The following is a 22,785-nucleotide window of genomic DNA, read 5'->3' on the forward strand; positions in this document are numbered from 1 at the left end:
TCCTTGCATGATAAACTTGGTTCTTCGCTAATTGAATAGCACTTTGACTATCACAAAAAATTGTAATATTTTTTTGTTCAATACCAAGCTCCTTTAGCAACCCCTGAAGTCAAATTGCCTCCTTCACAGCCTCTGTAATAGCCATGTACTCTGTCTCTGTTGTAGACAAAGCAACTGTTGACTGTAAAGTAGACTTCCAACTAACTGGTGCATTTGCAAAAGTAAACACATAACCAGTAGTTGACCTTCGTTTGTCCAGATCACCCGCAAAATCTGAGTCACAATATCCAACTACAGACCGATTGCCTTCCTGCTCAAAAACTAACCCAATATCTACAGTACTATGAATATACCGTAGAATCCATTTTACAGCTTGCCAATGCTCCTTTCCTGGATTATACATATATCTGCTAATAACTCCAACTGCTTGTGAAATGTCAGGTCTCGTACAAACCATTGCATACATCAAGCTACCAATAGCATTTGCGTATGGTACCCTTGACATATACTCCTGTTCAGTTTCATCCTTTGGCGACATAGTAGTACTTAGCTTAAAATGGGGAGCAAGTGGCGTACTAATTGGCTTAGTCTTCTTATCTATGCCAAAACGCTGTAGTACTCTCTTCAAATATTCTTTCTGAGATAAACAGAGTTTCTTTGAACGTCTATCTCTTATTATCTCCATGCCAAGAATTTTCTTTGCCTTACCCAGATCCTTCATCTCGAACTCTTCCTTCAGTTGAATCTTCAACTTATCAATTTCTTCCGAATTCTTGGAAGTTATCAACATATCATCAACATATAGGAGAAGATATACAAAGAAACCATCATTAAGTTTGCGCAAATACATACAATGATCGTATTTGCTTCTCTTGTACCCTTGCCGTAACATAAACTTGTCAAATCGCTTGTACCATTGTCTAGAATATTGTTTCAATCCGTACAACGATTTTTCAAGTTTGCATACCATATTTTCTTTTCCAGCAACTTTGAATCCTTCTAGCTGATTCATGTAGATTTCCTCCTCCAAGTTTCCATGTAAAAACGTAGTTTTTACATCCATCTGAACTAGTTCCAAATCCAATTGTGCTACCAAAGCCAACATAATTCTAATGAAGGAATGTTTTACAACTGGAGAAAATACTTCATGGTAATCAATTCCCTCCTTCTGAGCATATCCTTTGGCCACCAATCTTGCTTTGTAGCGAACATCTTCTTGGTTAGGAAATCCTTCTTTCTTTGCAAATACCCATTTGCACCCAATTGTTTTCTTTCCCTTCGGGAGATTGGCCAATTTCTATGTATGATTCTGATGAAGGGACTGCATTTCTTCATTCATGGCAATCCTCCACTTATCTTCTTCTGAACTTCGGATTGCATCTTTATAAGTGGTAGGAACACCATCAGCTACAATTGAGGTTGCGCAAGCAACCGTCTCTATGAGACGAACAAGTTTCGTTATTGTCCTTTTTGGCCTGCTGGTTGCTATTGATTCAAGTTGTTGTCGAGGTTCCTGAGTTAGAATCTCCCTCTCTACTGGCTCTTCTTCCAGAGGGTAATCTTCATGAGTTTCCTCATCTGCTTCTTGTGTAGGAAAAATAAATTTTCCCTCAAACTCCACCTGTTTTGATGCACCACCAGTTTGTTTGACATCACTGTCACCTTATCTATTATGGCAGATTCATCAAAGGTAACATCTCTGCTGAATATAAAATTCCTTGTCTCTGGACACCATAAGCGGTATCCTTTGACTCCAGAAGTAATCCCTATAAATATAGCCTTCGTTGCTCTCGGATCCAATTTTGACTCTTTCACATGATAGTATGCAATTGAGCCAAACATGTGCAAAGAGTCATAATCTACAGCAGGTTTTCCATACCATTTTTCAAATGGTGTCTTGCCATCAATAGCAGCAGATGGTAGACGACTAATGAGGTAGCATGCATATGTAATTGCCTCAGCCCAAAATTCTTTGCCCAAGCCAGCATTGGACAACATACACCGTACCTTCTCCAGTAAAGTCTGGTTCATACGTTCTGCCACTCCATTCTGTTGTGGTGTATGTCTGACAGTGAAGTGTCGGACGATGCCATCATTTTCACAGACCTTATTGAAATGATCATTTTTGTATTCACCTCCTTTGTCTGTACGAATACACTTGATCCTCCTGCCTGTTTGATTCTCCACCATCGTCTTCCATTTGAGAAAAATTCCCAACACTTCATCTTTCCTCTTCATTGTATACACCCACACTCTTCGAAAAAAATTATCAACAAAGGTTACAAAATAGTGCTTCCCACCCAATGAAGGTATTTTGGAAGAACCCCAAATATCAGAGTATACATAATCCAAAATGCCTTTAGTATTATGGATCGCTGTACCAAATTTAACCCTTATCTGTTTTCCTTTGACACAATGCTCGCAAAACTCCAAGTTGCAAGTCTTTACGCCTTTTAACAATCCTTGATTAGATAGAGCTTTCAAGGATTTCCCTCCAGCATATCCCAAGCGCATGTGCCATAGCCTGGTTGCTTCTACCTCTTTGTCATCACTGGATGTCACTGTTGCTGTCCCAATAACTGTACTACCACGATAGCGGTACATGTTATTGTTTTTCCGATTGGCCTTCATCACCACTAGTGCACCGGAGCATATTCTCATCACTCCATTTTCTGCAATGATTTTGAACCCTTTTGATTCTAAGGCTCCCACAGAGATGAGATTCTTCTTCAAACCCGGTATATATCGAACATCTGTTAATGTTCTGATCATTCCATCATGGCTTCTTAATCTTATTGAACCAATGCCATATGAGGTAAGAGGGCTGTTATCTGCTGTGTGGATGACTCCATATTCTCCTTCTTGAAAATTCATGAACCAGTCCTTGTTGGGACACATATGATAGCTACAAGCCGAGTCCATCAACCATGTATCTGATGATGTTGATAACTCTGTTGTAACTAATGAGAAGTCTGAATCATCACAATCAGCTATATTTGAATCCATAATGGCCTTTCCATTGTTATGTCTGGCCTTATTCTTCAACTTCGGACAGTCTTTCTTCCAGTGCCCCTTTTCTCGACAAAAGGCACATTCATCTTTGTTGGGTCTAGATCTCGACTTGGATCTTCCTTTCTTAGTCCTCGCTTGATTTTGAGGACGACCCCTCACAATTAGTGCTTCTCCTTCTCCGCCCTTCTGTTTTTCTCCCTTTCTTTGTTCATAGCTGTACAAAGCCGAACAAACTTCTCTGAGAGAAATTTCGTCATTTCCATGGAGTAGAGTAGTTTCAAGGTGCTCGTACTCATTAGGAAGTGACCCCAACAACATCAAGGCCAAGTCACCATCATCAAAAGTTGCATCCATATTTTGCAAATCTGTGACCAACTTATTGAAACTGGTGATATGTTCATTCATTGTGGTACCAGGAACATAGGTGAAGCGAAACAGTCTCTTCTTCATGTACAATTTATTTTGACTGTTTTTCTTCAAAAATTTATCCTCCAGTGCTTTCCATAATTTACTTGCAGAAGTTTCCTTTGTGTATGGATATTTCTGCTCTCTAGCAAGGTAGGATCGAATGGTACCGCAAGCAACACGATTGATAATTTTCCAATCTTCTTCTCCAATAACATCTGCCTTCTTTTCTTCAATGGCAAGAACTAGCCCTTGTTGAAAAAGAACATCTAGAACCTCGCCTTGCCACATCCCAAAATGTCCTGATCCGTCAAAAAATTTTACCGCAAATTTCGCATTTGACACAATTCTTGTCATAAGCGAAGATGCCAATGATGACGTATTATTGACACTTGATGTAGATTCTTCTTGTTTATTATCTTCTATTTTGACACAAATATTATTTAGTAACTGACGACACAAATCAAGATTATTTCATTTCTGGTGTGGAAGATCAGACTAAGCTGCAACCACAGAGCATACTCAGACAGAACCTTGACTCAGTTACCAAGATAGATCTTTTCTAATGTGGAAGATCAGACTATGCTGCAACCACAGAGCATACTTAGACAGTACCTTGGCTCTGATACCAATTGTTGCAGAAGCCAAATGTATATAGTGTGAATGAGTCACAACTACTATACCAAAAATTATGACAACCACTAAATAATAAACAAGACAATAAGACAATAATAAAAGAATACCAGAATTTATGAGGTTCGGCCAATTTTGCCTACTTCCTCGGACACAATCAATATTTTATTTCACTCCAAAATTACAAGTGAAATAATACTAAAGAGAGAAGATACAAATGCCTTAAGAAGATAAAAAGGCAAATGAGAGATGTACTTAAATCCTAAACATTAGGCCTCCCTTTATAGGGTAAAATTCCCATTCAAAATTGCCATCCACCGATGTGAGACTTTTTATAATTTCAACAAGATCTTCAATGTTGGCGATGTCGTTGGTAAGGGAAATCTTATAATTAATGATAAATCATACACTTTTTGTAATTAGCTCGTGCAAAATATTTTGTGCAAATAATAGAATGTGTGTATGTGTATTTTTTGATGCAGAATTTAAGTATCAAATCGGAATACACAATGTAGTAATAGTGAGCAAGGCAGAATTCAACTCTTGACTTAATACAGGAGATGATCAAGTATTAGTTCCAAAGGGGACTACTTATTTCATCTGTAGTATTCGAAATCATTGTGCTAAAGGTGTCAAAGTTGCGGTCATTGGCAATTGATTTGCTTTAAACTACACTTACCAAAATCTTATAGAGTTTTTTGTTTCATTCTAACAATTGTAGCCGGGTAATAGTTAAAAATTTTATCATCTAGTCAGTAGGTCCCCTTTGTTTGTAGAGTGATAAATATACATAGATGGAAAAATGCTGATTTATATTCTACATCTTTTCACTGCTTGATATGTGAAAAATTATCTTTTGTATTGTCAACTATATTTTAAAAAAATTCATTTATCCTAAAACACAAAATTGGGATCGAGGCTTTTTCAAGGCCATGGAGCAAACACAACACTATAGTCCAATTTACTAATGTTTGAAGGAGGAAAATCCAATTCTAATAACTACTACAAGACAAAAAGGGGAACAAGAAGGGGAGAGAAGCTCTGAGGGCGCATGTTAAGCGAAGGATAGCTAACGTGCACCATCCATGACACGCCAGAAGAAGAAGCAGATTTCGGCGCTGGTGGTCGACACCAATCTTTCCTCAACAGATCCTTCTAGATTAGTTACACTAGAGACGGGAGTTCCACAAAACTTAGCCCCAATTCAATTAGGGCAATGGATGACGGGTATGGGTAGTGCACCAACGATATTACAAGCTCAAAATCGGAATCAACTGGAGATCCCAGAAAAGATACGGGCGGAGACACAAGATCAGTAATTAGGAGCTAACACTGCAGCAAGGAAACTAACGTTCTCTGCGAACTCCAGTGCGGTCAAGCCAACCATAGTGGACATAGTCAAAGATAATCGATCTCAGAACTTAGGGCAGGAACTTAACTACTTTTTGCCTACCCTGAAGGATGGAATTAAAGTTGTCAAGTTAAGTGCTAATGCCATAGAACTGCAAAATCAAAAATGGAGGTCGAGCCTAATTGGTTATGTAATTGGGGGTAACCCTACGTTTAAAGACATGCTTAAGTTCATCTATGAGGTATGAAATGATGTCACAACTCCTCGGGTCTATCTCCATGATGAAGGCTATTTCATATTTATATTTGACAGTGAATAAGATAAACTAAAGATTCTACAAAATGGCCCTTATACTTACAACAATAGGCCCATGATTCTAAAGCAATGGGTACCAAATTTCAAATTAGCTGAAGAACCACTGAATGCAATACCAGTATGGGTAGTGTTCCCAAACCCACCCATCTAGTATTGGGCGACATAAAACTTGGGACGAATAGCTAGCTGCCTGGGAAAACTAATATATACTGATAAGCTCACAACAAAAGAAGAAAAAATCTCTTATGTCAGGATACTTATTGAAATGGACGTGGCCCAGCCTCTCCCTGAATCAGTAATGCTAGAGGAGCCCAAGGAGACAACAGAAGAAAGTAAAGCAGCAGCAGTGGAAAGCTAAATCCATTACAAAGCCATCTATTGATGCTACTAAAAAAGGCAGATGATAGACCAAAAGAAAAGCCACAAGGAAGTGAATGCTATTGAGGAAAGCCATGAAACTCAAAGATTATGCAATGGCAGGGGCAAGCAAAAGATGGATGAAAAGAAGGATAACAGGTCTAGGTCTCCATTAGTACATGAAGAGGTTGAACAATTTCTACGTCAGAACAGATTCAGTGTGCTAAGGATACAACCTGATAAAGCTAATACCAGTCTGGTAAAGGGGATAATTCTTTAAACAAAGATTCTCCATGATCATTTGCCCTTCAAGCAAAAGGAACTTAAATCCTTTTTTCTTAAAAATAAAGTGGTACTCTGGGATGTCTAGAAACTAAAATAAAGCAGAACAGAGCAGAAAAAGATAAAAAGAAAATTAGGAGCTGAGTGGATGATACATGCAGACTATATACTATGGATTTGCTGGAAACCTCACAAGGTTTCAGTAACTATTTTGCTTTCATTTACATTGTAAGGTTGAGGACAAGGAGTTACAATTTGCCTCTCACGTGACTTTTGTATATGGAGAGAATACACAACTGAAAGGAAAGAATTATGGACACAACTGAAGCAAATTAGCACACTGATGTCTGATCCCTAGGTTGTCCTAGGAGACTTCAATATTATCCTCTCTGTACAAGATAGAGTAAATGGATTGCCTGCAAAGCAATCGGAGATTGAAGACTTTCAAAATTGCATACATAAGACTGGTTGGTCAAATCAACAAAAAGGGATGTACCTACTCCTGGTACAATAAGAGAGAGACAAATGATATAATATATAGTTTGATTGATTGGGCATTTGGTAATGATCTCTGGTTTATGAGGTATGAAAAGCTGGAAGCATTCTACCATCATCCGAAATGCTCAGATCACTCACCAATCATTATCAGAACAGAGGTGGCCAAACAGAAATTGCCTAGGCCATTTCGACTTCTCAATGTACTTTTGACTCAAGAGAACTTCAAGGTAGCAGTACACAATGCTTGGGAACAATATATATAAGGACATAACATGTATGCAATCTGGAGGAAACTCAAGTTTATAGAGTTGGAAACCTCCCAGATGAATAGAGAAATGTCAACACTGGAGAGGAAAATTAATGTGCTGAGCGATAAGTTGCAACATACATAGTTGGAACTGTGTACAGATATGTTCAATGAACAGCTTATTACAATTGAAAAGGACACTTTGATACAACTAGAAAAATGGACAACTATACATGAGAAAGTGCTTCGACAGAAATCTAGAGCAACATGGCTAGCTTATGGAGACTCGGACACAAAATTCTTTCATGCAACACTGAAGGCTAGGCAAACCAGAAATAGAATCTCCTGCACAGAACATGGGATACAACTACATGAACCTGCCCTAATTCAAAAAGAGTTTATAGGTTTCTTTAAGAACTTACTGGGAACAACTGCAGCAAAAATGCCATGCCTAGATCCAACCATAGTAAGAGATGGACCTTGTCTCACTAATGAACAACAAATGACCTTTATATAGGACAGAAGTGCTTCAGGCTCTGAAAGACCTCCCAGCGATAAAGCTCATGGCATTGATGGATTCCCAACTGAATTCTTCAAAGAGTACTGGCATTTGATAGGGAAGGAGGTAACAAGGGCTACAATGCAGTTCTTTCAAACTAGTAAACTACTTAAGGAAGTAATTTGCACTACTGTGACTTTAGTTCCTAAAGTAAAAAAACCACATTTGTGAAGGAATTCAGACCCACAGCCTGTTGCACTACACTGTAACAACTGATAGCTAAAGTTATTTATAACGACTCGGCCGATCGTTTTGAGTATTATAATCTCGTTCTCCCATTTACTGCTCAAATTATGATTTACGATTGTCATTTGACTTACCAGGATAATTGGTTCGGGTCCGGTAAAGTTTTGGAATGATTTGGAACACTTAGTTCCAAGATTTAGAAGCGTAAATAAAAAGAGTTGATTGATTTGACTTTTTATGCAAACGACTCCAGAATGGAATTTTGATGGTTCCCAATAGCTCCGTATGGTGATTTTGGACTTAGGAGCATGTCCGAAAAATTACTTGAAAGTTAGTAGTTAAATTAGGCTTGAAACGGCTAAAATAAAAATTTAAGTTTGGAAGTTTGACCCGGGAGTTGACCTTTTGATATCAAGGTAGGAATATGATTTTGAAAATTTGGAATAGGTCTGTTATGTCATTTATGACTTGTGTGCAAAATTTGAGGTCAATCGGACTTGATTTGCTATGTTTCGGCATCGAACCTAGAATGTTTCGACATCGATTCTTCATGAATACGTGGTATAACATTAGGCAAATGAGCTCCAAATTCAGTTTAGATTGAAGCATTAGATTCGTATTGAAATTTCATAGTCATAGCAAAAAGAAACGTCGAATTCGGACATCGTATGAGAGAGTTATGCTCATTTCCGCGTGGGAAACGATTTTTCGTCGCCGTTAGTGCCCAGGGTAGCGCGGGGCGCTAGCCCTGGCACAGGGACATTTAAAGGTACTGGAAACAGCACCACATGCGGCTCCCCCATGCCACATGTGGCGCCAGAAGCAGTTGAGGCCCTATAAACAGGGTTTTTCGCCATTTTTGACATAAAAATAGTTGGGGAGCTCGGTTTGGGCGATTTTCAGAGGCAAACTTCACAAATCCGACTGGGGTAAGTGATCTTAATTTAATTTGGTCCGTTATTCATGAACCTAACATTATTTCCAGTACTTATTTCATGATTTGGGGTATTAGAATAGAAATTTTCTAAAAATTGATTTGAGGGTTTGAAGGCCGAATCGGAGTCAGAATTTAGTAATTTTTGTATGGTTAGACTCGTGGTTGAATGGGCGTTAATATTTTATAACTTTTATCGGGTTCCAATACGCGGTCCTTACTATTAAGTTTTGAGTTAATTTTAGATTTTATTGTAAAAATTAGCATTTTCATATGGAATTGATTCATATACCTCGTGTTGATTGTATCGAATTATTTTGACTAAGATTCGAGGTATTTGGAGGCCGAATCACGAGGAAACGGATTATTGGAATAAAAAAAAATTGCTCAGATTGAGGTAAGTAACGGTTCTAAATTTGGTCCTGAGAGTATGAAACCCCAGATTATGTGTTATATGATTGGTTTTGGAGGTGACGCACATACTAGGTGACGGGAGTGTGAGCGTGCATCTTAGGAATTGTGAATTGGTCAAATTTCATGGAACTGTGTAGTTGAATAATCTGTGGTTATCTATACATTCTCCATGTAGTAGAGAAATTTAAACACAAATCATGTTTAGATTATGTGTTGGCACTGTAGGGACCCACAGAGATCGTGCACATGTTGAATTGTCTACTAAATTATTATTTCGTACTCAGTCACAGTTTACTTGTTTATTTTATCTCAGTCTCTATTGTTCATTATTGATGCATCATATTATTATTGTTTGGGCTAATTTGCATGATCATTGAGATCCCGAGAGACTGGAGAGATTTATGACTGAGTGAGGCCGGGGGCCTGATTGTGAGATATTATATTATAGCACGTGAGTTGTCCGTGCAACACGTGAGTTGTCCGTGCGAATCCAGATATTGATACTATAGCACGTGAGTTATCCGTATAGATCCATGTATTATACTATAGCACGTGAGTTGTCCATGCGGATCCAGATATTATATTATAGCATGTGAGTTGTCCGTGCAACACGTGAGTTGTCCGTGCGGATTATAGCACTTGGGCTGTAGGAGCCCCTCCGGAGTCTATACATACCCTCAGTGAGCACAGGTACCTACTGAGTGCGAGTGCTGAGTGCTGGGTGAATGGAATGGTTAAGTGACGGTGGTCCCGAGAGGATGCATTTGATTTCATTACTGTTGCACTTGAGCTGTCATATATCACTGTTTTGAAAATTTTTGAGAGATATTATCTTATGTTTCAGTTTAACTTGACATGAAATTATTGTTTTGGCCTTAAATGTTGAACTTGAAAGCATGCCTATCTTATTATGTTGGAAATTACTGTAATTGGACTCAACTGTGAAACTCGTCACTACTTTTAGTTCTTTATTTAGTATTGTTACTTTCATACTACACCCTGCACCTCGTGTGCAGATCCAGGTACTTCTGGATACGGCGGGTGTTAGTTCTCGGAGTTTTATATGTTGGAGTTTATCGAGGTAGCTGCTTGGCATCCGCAGACCTTGACTCTTTTCTTTTCAGTTGTTGTACTGTTCTACATTTTTAGATAGTGTTTTTTTATTTATCAGTCAGACTTTGTTATCCTTTAGATGCTTATGTACTCAGTGACACCGGGTTTTGGGAATGTATTTTTTATGTCAGTGATTTGTGATATTTCTTCCGCTGAATTTAATTATTGTGTTTTCAAATTTAAAAGATATGATTTATTGAGATTGTCGGCTTGCCTAGTATTGAGATAGGCGCCATCACGACGGTTGAGATTTTGGGTCGTGACAAGTTGGTATCAGAGCTTAGGTTACATAGGTCTCACGAGTCATGAGCAGGTTTAGTAGAGTCTTGCGGATCGATACAGAGACGTCTGTACTTATCTTCGAGAGGTTGTCGTACCCTTAGAAAAATTTTTACTTTCTTGTATTCTATCGTGCGAACTTGTTGATTCCGGAAAACTAAAATCCTGTTATTCTATTCTCTCACAGATAGTGAGAACACATACTACCGGATCGGACGGTCAGCCACCAGTACCACCAGTTAGGGCCGCGATAGGCCGGAGCCGTGGCAGAGGTCGGGGCTGAGGTAGAGGTCGAGGTGTAGCTCGTACAACAGTTGGAGCAGCACCTGTAGCACCACCAGTTGCTCCAGCTCAGGAGCAGATTTCAGATATAGTTGAGCCGACGGGACCAGCTCAGGCACCAGCTGTGCCTATTGTGATTCCAGGTTGTAATGACCCGGCCAGTCATTTTGAGAGTTGTAGCCCCATTCCCCCATCTATTGCTCAATTTATGCTTCACAGTTGTTATGTGACTTGCTAGGGTAGTTTGGGTCCGGTGAGGTTTTAGGATTGAATTGGAACACTTAGTTTCAAGATTTAAAATTAAGTTGAAATAGTGACCGGATGTCGACTTATGTGTAAACGAACCCGGAATAGAATTTTGATGATTCCAATAGCTCAGTGTGGTAATTATGGACTTAGGAGCGTGTCCGGATTTTTTTTAAGTCCGTAGTAGAATTTGGTTTGAAATTACGAAAGTTGAATTTTCAGGAAGTTTGACCGGGGAGTTGACTTTTTTATATCGGGGTCGGAATCCAGTTCTAAAAAATTTCATAGATCTGTTATGTCATTTATGACTTGTGTGCAAAATTTGAGGTCAATCAGAATTGATTTGATAGGTTTCGACATCGAATGTAGAAGTTGGAAATTCTTAAGTTTCTTAAGCTTGAATTGGGGTATGATTCATAGTTTTAGCGTTGTTTTATGAGATTTGAGGTTTCAACTAAGTTCGTATAATGTTTTAGTATTTGTTGGTATATTTGGTTTCGGTCCCGAGGGCCTCGGGTGAGTTTCGGATGGTTAACGGATCAAAATTTGGACTTAAACAGCTGCTGGAATTTTTCTGCTGGAAATTTCTGCTAGAAAAAAACCGAGTCTAAAAAAATCTAGGTCATGAAAATCGAGGCAGGAAATCGAGGTCATGAAAATCGAGGCCAGGAAATCGAGGTCATGAAAATCGAGGCCAGGAAATCGAGGTCATGAAAATCGAGGCCAGGAAATCGAAGTCATGAAAATCGAGGCTAGGAAATCGAGGTCAAGAAAAATGAGGTCATGAAAATCGAGGCCAGGAAATCGAGGTCATGAAAATCGAGGCCAGGAAATCGAGGTCATGAAAATCGAGGCCAGGAAATCGAGGATATAAAAATCGAGGTCAGGAAATCGAGGTCAGGAAAATTGAGGGCAGTGCGTGGACAGAGACTTTAAGTTACAAAACGGGGGTTTCGTCCCATTTTCCCATTTTTGACAAATTGGAGCTTGGGGAGAGGCGATTTTTGAGAGATTCTCAAGGAAAAATATCGGGGTAAGTGATTTTAACTCGGATTTGGTCAATATACACGAATATATCATTGTTTTCATCATTTAATTAGTGTTTTGAGATGGAAATTTGGGGGAAATGAGGAAGAGTTCTTGGACTAGAATTTTGAGGTTTTGAATGGGATTTTGTTATCGGATTTGAGTAAAATTGGTATGGTTAGACTCGTGAGTGAATGAAATTTTGGGTTTTGTGACTTTTGTCGGATTTCGAGACGTGGGCCCGGGGGTCGGGTTTGAGACGATTTTGAATTTTTGGCTATAATTTCGTATTTTCTTGTGGAATTGATTCCTTTAGCCTATATTGATTATACTCTACTGCTTGTGGCTGGATTCGGGACATTTGGGGACCAATTCACGAGGCAAGGGCATAGCAGAGTAAGAAATTACACGGCTTTGAGGTAAGTAACATTTCTAAAATTGGTTCCGAGGGTATAAATCCCTGAATTGGTGTTATAATAATTGTTTGGAGGTGACGCACACGATAGTTGGCGAGCGTGTGGACGTGCACCATATAAATTGTGACTTGAATAAATCTTGTGAAGTTGTAAAATTAAAGAATTATGTTATTATCTGAACATTTCCCACGTGTTAGAGAAATTGAGCTGAGGCTCTTATTAAAGATCATGTTTAGGCTACGTGCCGATATTTTGGAACCCATGGGGTCGTGTTGATGTTGAATTAATTGTTTTAAAAATGTACATTTCACACTCAGTCATAATCATCCATTGTGAGGATATTTATGGGATCGAGCTGTGTGCCGCAGCAGGCCATATTGGCTTTATATATACTATTATTATATGGATCAGGGTTGCCCGCCTGCAGCAGTCCTTATAGGCTTTATTATTATTATGGGATCGGACTACACGACGCATTAGGCCATATCAGCTTTATATAGCGCTTGGGATGAAGGAGCCCCTCCGGAATCTGTACACCCCCCCCTTAGTGAGCGTAGATGATTATATATTCGGGATGGACTTCTCAGGGCATGGACTTGCCTTACTTATTTGTATTATGATGAATTTTTCAATGGACATGGATCTTGTCCGTATCATTTACATTTGGGGAATAAATTACCCCAGGGTTGGATTGGCTTTATACAGTACTTAGTGACTGACTGTCAGTCGATATGTATATATATACGGGATGGAATATCCCTGGGATGGATTGGCCATAAATAGTACCGAGTGACCGAATGATTTGTGACCAGTTACATGAAGTCTTTCCACTGAGATGACATATTCCTCATATCATGTAGTATTGATCTATTTCACTTGTACTGAGTTTAACTATCAAACTTGAAAGTATGCCTACATTTCTGTACTATTATTTATACTGGACTGTACCTGCGGAGCTTGTCACTACTTTCAGCCCAGAGGTTAGTCTTGTTACTTATTGAGTTGGTTGTACTCATACTACACTCTGCACCTCGTGTGCAGATCCAGGTGCTTTCGGACACGGCGACTGTTAGATCTCACAATGCTATCAGTTGGAGATTTATCAAGGTAGCTAACTGGAGTCCGCTGACCTTGACTCTCTTTCTTTCAGTTATTGTATTGTTCTATATTTGAAGACAGTGTTTTGTCAGTCAGACTTTTTATTCATATTAGATGCTCATCTACTCAGTGACACCGGGTTTTGGGAGTGTTAATATTTGTATTTGTGAGTTTTCTTCCGCTGAATTTAAACAGTATGTTTTCAAACTTCAAGGATATGGTGGTTTATTGAGATTGTCGGTTTGCCTAGTATTGAGATAGGCGCCATCATGACAGTTGTGATTTTGGGTCATGACACAGGCCTTCAGGAGGCTCTAGGACAAATATTGACTGTTTGCACAGGCCTTGCTCAGGTGGTTTCGGCTCAGGACGCACCAACCACTTCTCAGGCTGGGGGAGGTACTCAGACCCCTGTTTCTCGGTACTCCAGAGCAGGTAGTGCAGGGACTTCAGATACCGGGGGCACTACCAACCCAGCCGACTGTAGCTGCTCAGGCCCCGGTAATCCCCATTATGGCAGATGATGAGCAGAGGAGACTTGAGAGATTTGGGAGGCTTCGACCTCCATCATTTAGCGATGCTGAGTCGGAGGATGCTCGGGGCTTTCTGGATAAGTGCCAACGGATGCTTCGAACAACGGATATTCTGGAGACCAGTGGGGTCTCGTTCACTACTTTTCAGTTTTCAGGGGATTCCTTCATATGGTGGGAGGCCTATAAGAGGCGCAGGTCGGTCGGTGCAGTACCACTTACATGGCAGGAGTTCTCTATTCTCTTTTTGGAAAAGTTCATGCCGCAGTCTCGTAGGGAGGAGCTGTGCAGACAGTTTGAGCAGCTTTGGAAGGATGGCATGTATGTGACCCAGTACAAGGAGAGGTTTTCTGAATTGGCTCGTCACGCAGTTTGGTTGGTTCCCACTGATAGGGAGAGGATTAGGAGGTTCATTGATGGCCTCATGTATCAACTACGGTTGCTTATGACTAGGGAGAGGGTATTTGGTGCCACTTTTGAGGAGGTGGTTGACATTGCTCGGCAGATAGAGGTGGTCCGGAGCCAGGAGCATGGTGATAGGGAGGCCAAGAGGCCTCGAGGTTCGGGCGGTTTCGGTGGGATACCTTCTGGGGGACAGTCCTACCACAGCAGGGGTCGCCTTTATAGGCTTGCTCAGACGACTCGTCCAGCTCATCGTGGTGCATCAGCTAGCCACGGTTCTTACAGTGCTCACTCACGCTAGTCTTCATTTGGTGCATTACCAGTGTAGAGTTCTCATCATGCCTCGTCCGCTTAGGCTTCTACAGGTAATTCCTCGGGTTATCAGGAGCAACAATTCCGTCAGAATAGGGGTTGTTTCGAGTGCGGAGGATTTGGTCATTTCAAGAGAGATTGTCCTAGGCTGTTGAGTGGGGCTCCACAGCAGAGCTCTCGGCAGACGGCACCAGCACCAGTAGTTACACCACCCACCCACCTAGCTCGGGATAGGGCTCAGCCAGTTAGGGGTCGCCCAAGAGGGGGAGGCCGATCAGGTGGTGGTCAGGCCCGATTATATACTTTTCTGGCCAGGCCAGATGTTGTTGCTTCAGATTCAGTAATCATAGGTATTGTCTCAGTGTGCCACAGGGAGGCTTCTATATTATTTGACCCCGATTCTACTTATTCGTATGTTTTATCATATTTTGTTCATTATCTAGATATGCCTAGTGAGTCCTTAGTTTTCCCTGTTCGTGTATCTACGCCGGTGGGCGATACTATTATTGTAAATCATGTACATCGGTCATGTGTGGTAACTATTGGAGGACTGGAGACTAAAGTTGATCTCTTATTGCTTAGTATGGTTGATTTCGATATAATCCTGGGTATGGATTGGTTGTCTCCATGTCATGCTATTCTGGACTGTCACGCAAAAACGGTGACATTGGTAATGCCGGGGTTGCCGAATGTTGAATGGAGAGGTTTTATAGATTATGTTCCCAGTAGGGTAATTTCTTATTTGAAAGCCTAACGTATGGTTGGGAAGAGGTATTTTTCATATTTGGCCTTTGTGAAAAATGTTGATGGATATACCCCTACTATTGATTCAGTATCGGTAGTGCGAGACATTCCGGATATATTTCCTGTAGACCTATCGGGTGGTATACCACCCGACAGGGATATTAATTTTTGTATTGACATGGTGTCGGGCACACAGCCCATTTCTATTCCCTCATATCGTATGGCACCAGTTGAATTGAAAGAATTGAAAGAACAACTTCAGGAACTTCTTGATAAAGGGGTTTATTAGGCCTAGTGTGTCGCCTTGGGGTGCACCAATTCTGTTTGTGAAAATGAAAGACGGTACTATGCGGATGTGTATAGACTATAGGCAGTTGAAGAAAGTTACAATCAAGAATAAGTATCCTTTACTGCGTATTGATGATTTATTTGACCAGCTTCAAGGAGTGAAGGTATTCTCTAAAATTGATCTGAGATCCGGGTATCACTAGTTAAAAATTCGGGACTCAGATATTCTAAAGACGGTATTTAGGACCCGTTATGGTCACTATGAATTTCTCGTGATGTCTTTTGGACTGACCAAAGCCTCAGCAGCATTTATGCACCTGATGAATAGCATATTTCAGCCATATCTTGATTTATTTGTCGTAATATTTATTGATGATATCCCGATGTACTCACGTAGCCAGGAGGAGCATGCACAACACTTGGGTATTGTATTATAGAGGTTTGAGAGAGGAGAGGCTTTATGCCAAATTCTCTAAGTATGAGTTCTGGCTTAGCTCGGTGGCATTCTTGGGACACATAGTGTCCAGTGAAGGGATTAAGGTAGATCCAAAGAAAATAGAGGCAGTTCAGAGCTGGCCCAGGCCATCTTCAGTTACCGAGATTTGGAGTTTTCTCGGGTTGGCCGGTTATTATCATCGCTTCATAGTGGGTTTCTCGTCTATTGCATCGCCTTTGACTAAATTGACCTAGAAAGGCGCTTCGCTCAGGTGGTCAGATGAGTGTGAAGAGAGCTTTCAGAAGCTCAAGACAGTCCCAGTATTGGTGTTGCCTACAGGTTCAGGGTCTTATACTGTGTATTGTGACGCGTCGCGTATTGGTCTCGGCGCAGTGCTGATGCAAGACGGTAGGGTGATTGCCTATGCGTCCAGACAGTTAAAGGTACATGAGAAGAATTATCCGGTCCATGAACTTGAGTTAGCAGCTATTGTTCATGCCTTGAAAATTTGGCGGCATTACTTGTACGGTGTCCATTGTGAGGTATATATCGATCATCGGAGTCTACAACATTTGTTTAAAAATAAAGATCTTAATTTGCGGCTGCGAAGATGGTTGGAGTTGCTTAAGGATTATGACATCACCATTCGGAAAGGCCAATGTGGTGGTCGATGCCTTGAGTCGTAAGGCAGCGAGTTTGGGCAGCTTAGCATAATTACCGATAGCAGAGAGGCCTTTAGCCTTGGATGTTCAGGCCTTGGCCAACCAGTTGGTCAGATTGGATATTTCCGAGCCGAGTCGAGTTTTGGCTTGTGTGGTTTCTTAGTCTTCTCTTTATGATCGAATTAGAGAACATCAGTATGATGACCCTCGCTTGCTTGTCCTTAAGGACACGGTTCAGAACGGTGATGCCAAGGAAGTCACTATCGGGGATGACGGTGTATTACGAATGCAGGGTAGGCTATGTGTGCCTAATGTAGATGGTTTGTGTGAGTTGATTCTCCAGGATGCTCACAGTTCCCGGTACTCCATTCATCCAGGTGCCGCGAAGATGTATCAGGATTTGAGGCAGCACTATTGTTGGAGGCGAATGAAGAAAGATATAGTTGGGTTTGTAGCTCGGTGTTTAAATTGTCAACAGGTGAAGTACGAACATCAGAGGCCAGACGGATTACTTCAGAGGCTTGAAATTCCGGAGTGGAAGTGGGAGCGTATTACTATGGATTTCGTAGTTGGGCTCCCACGGACTTTAAGGAAGTTTGATGTTGTTTGGGTGATTATAAATCGATTGACCAAGTCCGTACATTTCATTCCAGCTGGTACCACTTATTCTTCGGAGCGGTTAGCTGAGATTTATATCCACGAGATTGTTCGCCTACATGGGGTGCCCGTGTTCATCATTTCGGACTGGGGCACGCAGTTTACATCACAGTTTTGGAGAGTAGTACAACGAGAATTAGGTACACAGGTTCAGCTAAGTACAACATTTCACCCTCAGACGGACGGGCAGTCTGAGCGCACTATTCAGATATTGAAAGATATGTCACGCCCTTGTGTTATAGATTTTGTAGGTACTTGGGATTAGTTTCTGCCACTCACGGAGTTTGCTTACAATAACAGCTACCAATCGAGCATTCAAATGGCTCCGTATGAGGCTTTATATGGGAGACGGTGTCGGTCTCCGGTGGGTTGGTTTGAGCAGGGTAAGGCTAGGCTATTAGGTACTGACTTGGTTCAGGATGCTTTGGCAAAGGTTAAATTGATTCAAGAGCGGCTTTGCACGGCACAGTCTAGACAGAAGAGTTTTACCGACCGGAAGGTCCGTGATATTGCTTACATGGTTGAGGAGAAGGTTCTGCTTAAGATTTCGCTCATGAAGGGTGTGTTGAGGTTCTGGAAGAAGGGCAAGTTGAGCCATCGGTATATTAGGCCTTTTGAAATACTTAAGAAGATTGGAGATGTGGCTTATGAACTTGCATTGTCGCTTAGTCTATCGAGTGTTCATCCAGTGTTTCATGTATCTATGCTCCGGAAGTATGTCAAGGATCTGTCTCATATTTTGGATTTCAGTACAGTGCAGCTATATGGTAATTTGACTTATGATGTGGAGCCGGTGGCCATTTTAGATCGGCAGGTTCGAAAGTTGAGATCAAAGAACATAACCTCAGTGAAAGTGCAGTAGAGAGAACAGCCAGTCGGAGAAGCTATGTGGGAGACTGAGCGGGAGATACAGATCAAATATCCACACCTATTTGAGAGTTCAGGTATAATTCTAAACCCGTTCGAGGATGAACGTTTGTTTAAGGGGGGAGAATGTAACGACCCGATCAGTCGTTTTGAGTATTATAACCCCGTTCCCCCATTTACTACTCAAATTATGATTTACGGTTATCATCTGACTTACCAGGGTAATTAGTTCGGGTTCGGTGAGATTTTGGAATGATTTGGAACACTTAATTCCAAGGTTTAGAAGCTTAAATAAAAAGAGTTGACTGATTGACTTTTTGTGCAAACGAATCCGGAATGGAGTTTTGGTGGTTTCAATAGCTCTGTATGGTGATTTTGGACTAAGGAGCATGTCTGGAAAATTACTTGGAAGTCAGTAGTTAAATTAGGCTTGAAATGGCTAAAATAAAAATTTAAGTTTGGAAGTTTGACCGGGGAGTTGAACTTTTGATATCGGAGTAGGAATCTGATTCTGAAAATTTAGAATAGGTCTGTTATGTCATTTATGACTTGTGTGCAAAATTTGAGGTCAATCGGACTTGATTTGCTATGTTTCGGCATCGAACCTAGAATGTTTCGACATCGATTCTTCAAGAATACGTGGTATCACATTAAGCAAATGAGCTCTAAATTCAGTTTTGATTGAAGCATTAGATCCGTATTGAAATTTCGGAGCCATAGCAAAAAGAATCATCGAATTCAGACATCGTATGAGAGAGTTATGTTCATTTCCGCATCACGAACGATTTTTCGTCACCGTGGGGCCCACTGTTGATTTTTGTAACTTTTGTCGGGTTCCGAGACGTGGGCCCCACTATTGATTTTTGAGCTAATTTCAGATTTTATTGTAAAAATTAGCATTTTCATATGGAATTGATTCATATACCTCGTGTTGATTGTATCGAATTATTTTGAGTAAGATTCAAGGCGTTCGGAGGCCGAATCGCGAGGAAAAGACTTATTAGAATAAAAAAAATTGCTCGGATTGAGGTAAGTAACAGTTTTAAAATTGGTCCTGATGGTATGAAACCCCGAATTATGTGTTATATGATTGGTTTTGGAGGTGACGCATATGCTAGGTGACAGGCGTGCGGGCGTGCACCGTAGAAATTGTGACTTAGTCAAATTTCATGGAACTGTGTAGTTGAATAATCTATGGTTATGTATACATTCTCCATGTAGTAGAGAAATTAAAACACAAAACATGTTAATATTATGTGTTGGCACTGTAGGGACCCACAGAGGTCGTGCACATGTTGAATTATCTACTAAATTGTTATTTCGTACTCAGTCATAGTTTACTTATTTATTTTATCTCAGTCTCTATTGTTTATTATTGATGCATCATATTATTATTGTTTGGGCTAATTTACATGATCATTGAGAGCTCGAGAGACTAGAGAGATTTATGACTGAGTAAGGCCGAGGGCCTGATTGTGAGATATTATATTATAGCACGTTAGTTGTCCATGCAGCACGTGAGTTGTCCGTGGGGATCTAGATATTGATACTATAGCATGTGAGTTGTCTGTGCAATACATGACTTGTCCGTACGGATCCATATATTATACTATAGCACGTGAGTTGTCCGTGCAGCACGTGAGTTGTCTGTGCGGATTCAGATATTATATTATAGCATATGAGTTATCCGTGCAGCACATGAGTTATCCGTGCAGATTATAGCGCTTGGACTGTAGGAGCCTCTCCGGAGTCTGTACATACCCCCAGTGAGCGCAGGTACCTACTGAGTGCGAGTGCTGAGTGCTGAGTGAATGGAATGGCTAAGTGACTGTGGTCGTGAGATGATGTATTTGATTTCATTACTATTGCACTTCAGTTGTCATATATCATTGTTTTAGAAATTTCTGAGAGATATTATCTTATGTTTCAATTGAACAAGACAATAAATTACTGTTTCGATCTTAAATGTTGAACTTGAAAGCATGCCTACCTTATTATGTTGGAAATTACTGTAATTGGACTCAGCTGTGAAGTTCGTCACTACTTTCAGTTTTTTATTTAGTATTGTTACTTGCTGAGTTGGTTGTACTCATACTACACCCTGCACCTTGTGTGCAGATCCAGGTACTTCTGGACACGGCGGGTGTTAGTTTTCGGAGTTTTATTTGTTGGAGTTTATCGAGGTAGCCGCTTAGCGTCCGCAAACCTTGACTCTCTTCTTTTCAGTTGTTGTACTGTTCTATATTTTTCAGACAATATTTTTATAATTTATCAGTCAGACTTTGTTATTATTTAGATGCTCATGTACTCAGTGACATCGGGTTTTGGAAATGTATTTTATGTCAGTGATTTGTGAGATTTCTTCCGCTGAATTTAATTATTGTGTTTTCAAATTTAAAAGATATGTAGTTTATTGAGATTGTCGGCTTGCCTATTATTGAGATAGACGTCATCACGATGGATGAGATTTTGGGTCGTGACATCATTACTGCTAGGTTGAAATTAGTAGTTGACTACTTGGTAGGGCCTTCACAATCAGCATTCATTGGGGGGGAGAAACATTTTAGATAATGTGATTGTGGCACATGAAATGGTTAAGAGTTACACACAAAAAGGAGTGTCCCCTAGATGCCTACTAAGGGTAGACATTAGGAAAGCCTATGATTCAGTTGAGTAGGGCTTCCTCAGAATGGTCCTACTATAATATGGGATGCCTGGGAAGTTTGTGAACTTAATTATGGAGTGTGTCAGCACAGTGAGCTATTCTTTATTATTCAACGGTGGTCTTACACCCAGATTTCAAGCTAAAAGAGGTCTAAGGCAAGGCAGGGAGACCCAATGTCTCCATACATATTTATTCTTTTGATTTAGTATTTGAATAGATCCCTCAAGCAGATGAGACACAATCCAAACTTTAACTATCACCCAAGATGCAGCAAGTTGGAGATAGTCCATATATGCTTTATTGATGATTTAATTATGTGTTGCAGAGCTGATCCAATATCTGTAAGATTGATGCTTCAGCAGTTCCACCACTTCTCTGCAGTATCTGGTCTCAAGGAAAACTTGGAAAAGAGTTCATTGTATGTGGCACGGATCAGTCAACAACTTAAGGAACAACTATTGAATGAAATGCAATTCTCAGAGGGAGAAATCCCATTCAAGTACTTGGGAGTTCCTCTATCCTCAAAGAAGATCACAGTTTAACAATGCCTACCACTGGTTGAGAAAATGATTGCAAGAATAAGATGTTGGTCCACTAAATTCATATCATATAGTGGAAGGGTGCAACTTATTAAAAGTGTATTATTTGAGATGCAAACATATTGGGTCCAGGGGTTTCTAATTCCTAAAAAGGTTATTCAACTCATAATAAGAGTTTGCAGAATCTTCCTATGGACAGACAGTCATGAGAGCTCAAGGAAAGCCTTGGTTGCATGAGAGACATTATGTAAACCACATTCAGCAGGTAGTCTGAACTTCATAGATTTTCATATATGGAATAGAGCAGCTATCATTAAACTACTATGGGTTGTAACAACCAAGAAATATGCACTCTGGATAAAAAGGATCCGTACCTTCTATATCAAAGGGAAATAACTTCAGCAACTAAATATACCTACACATGTCTGCTGTCTGGTAAGGAAAATATTGGATGCAAAGAAATGGTTCTTGAACAGGGACTACAATGTGACATTACATAGATGTTGTGATAAAGATAAGTTTAGCATTAAAAAAGCTTACTCACTCTTTCTTCCATAGTTTAAGAAAGTTCAATGGAAATGACTAGTGTTGGGACCAACTACTATACCAAAACATAAGTTCATCTTTTGGCTGGCATTATTGGGTCGATTGGCTACTGTTGATCGATTGCAGAAATGAGGCATACATATCCAAACTGACTGTGTCTTATGTACCACTGGAGCTGAGGAAACCTGCAACACCTGTTCTTCCGGTGCCCCTACTCATCCCAAATTAAGAGTGCATTACTCAGGTGGCTGGGAAAAAATAAGAGAATTAGCAACTGGGAGGAGGAGATTGATTGGATAAGCAAAAAGATGAGGAACAACATGCCACGAGTAGAGATCATGAAGTTCCTATGTGTTGCTACTGTCTACCATATATGGAATGAAAGAAACGCAAGGAGATTTCAAGATGAAAAGAAAGAAAGTCAACAGAGACTAAAAGAGATAGCCATACAGTTGCATACAAGAGGGTAACACTTCAACAAATG

At 40.3% G+C, this 22,785-nt stretch overlaps 2 protein-coding genes across 2 annotated transcripts; both read left to right on the forward strand.

Moving 5' to 3' along the window:
• Positions 1 to 6,762: 6,762 nt before the first annotated feature.
• On the forward strand, positions 6,763 to 7,830 carry LOC138903027 (uncharacterized). Its single transcript, XM_070190954.1, has 3 exons — positions 6,763 to 7,080; positions 7,279 to 7,566; positions 7,618 to 7,830. The coding sequence occupies exons 1-3, from the start codon at positions 6,763 to 6,765 to the stop codon at positions 7,828 to 7,830; spliced, it is 819 nt and encodes a 272-aa protein (XP_070047055.1).
• A 6,336-nt stretch (positions 7,831 to 14,166) lies between these two features.
• On the forward strand, positions 14,167 to 14,886 carry LOC138903066 (uncharacterized). Its single transcript, XM_070190992.1, has one exon. It carries the CDS (start codon positions 14,167 to 14,169, stop codon positions 14,884 to 14,886), a length of 720 nt encoding a protein of 239 aa, XP_070047093.1.
• Positions 14,887 to 22,785: the final 7,899 nt, after the last annotated feature.

The sequence above is a fragment of the Nicotiana tomentosiformis genome, chromosome 1 (assembly GCF_000390325.3).
Source record: "Nicotiana tomentosiformis chromosome 1, ASM39032v3, whole genome shotgun sequence".
NCBI classification, from domain to species: domain Eukaryota; kingdom Viridiplantae; phylum Streptophyta; class Magnoliopsida; order Solanales; family Solanaceae; genus Nicotiana; species Nicotiana tomentosiformis.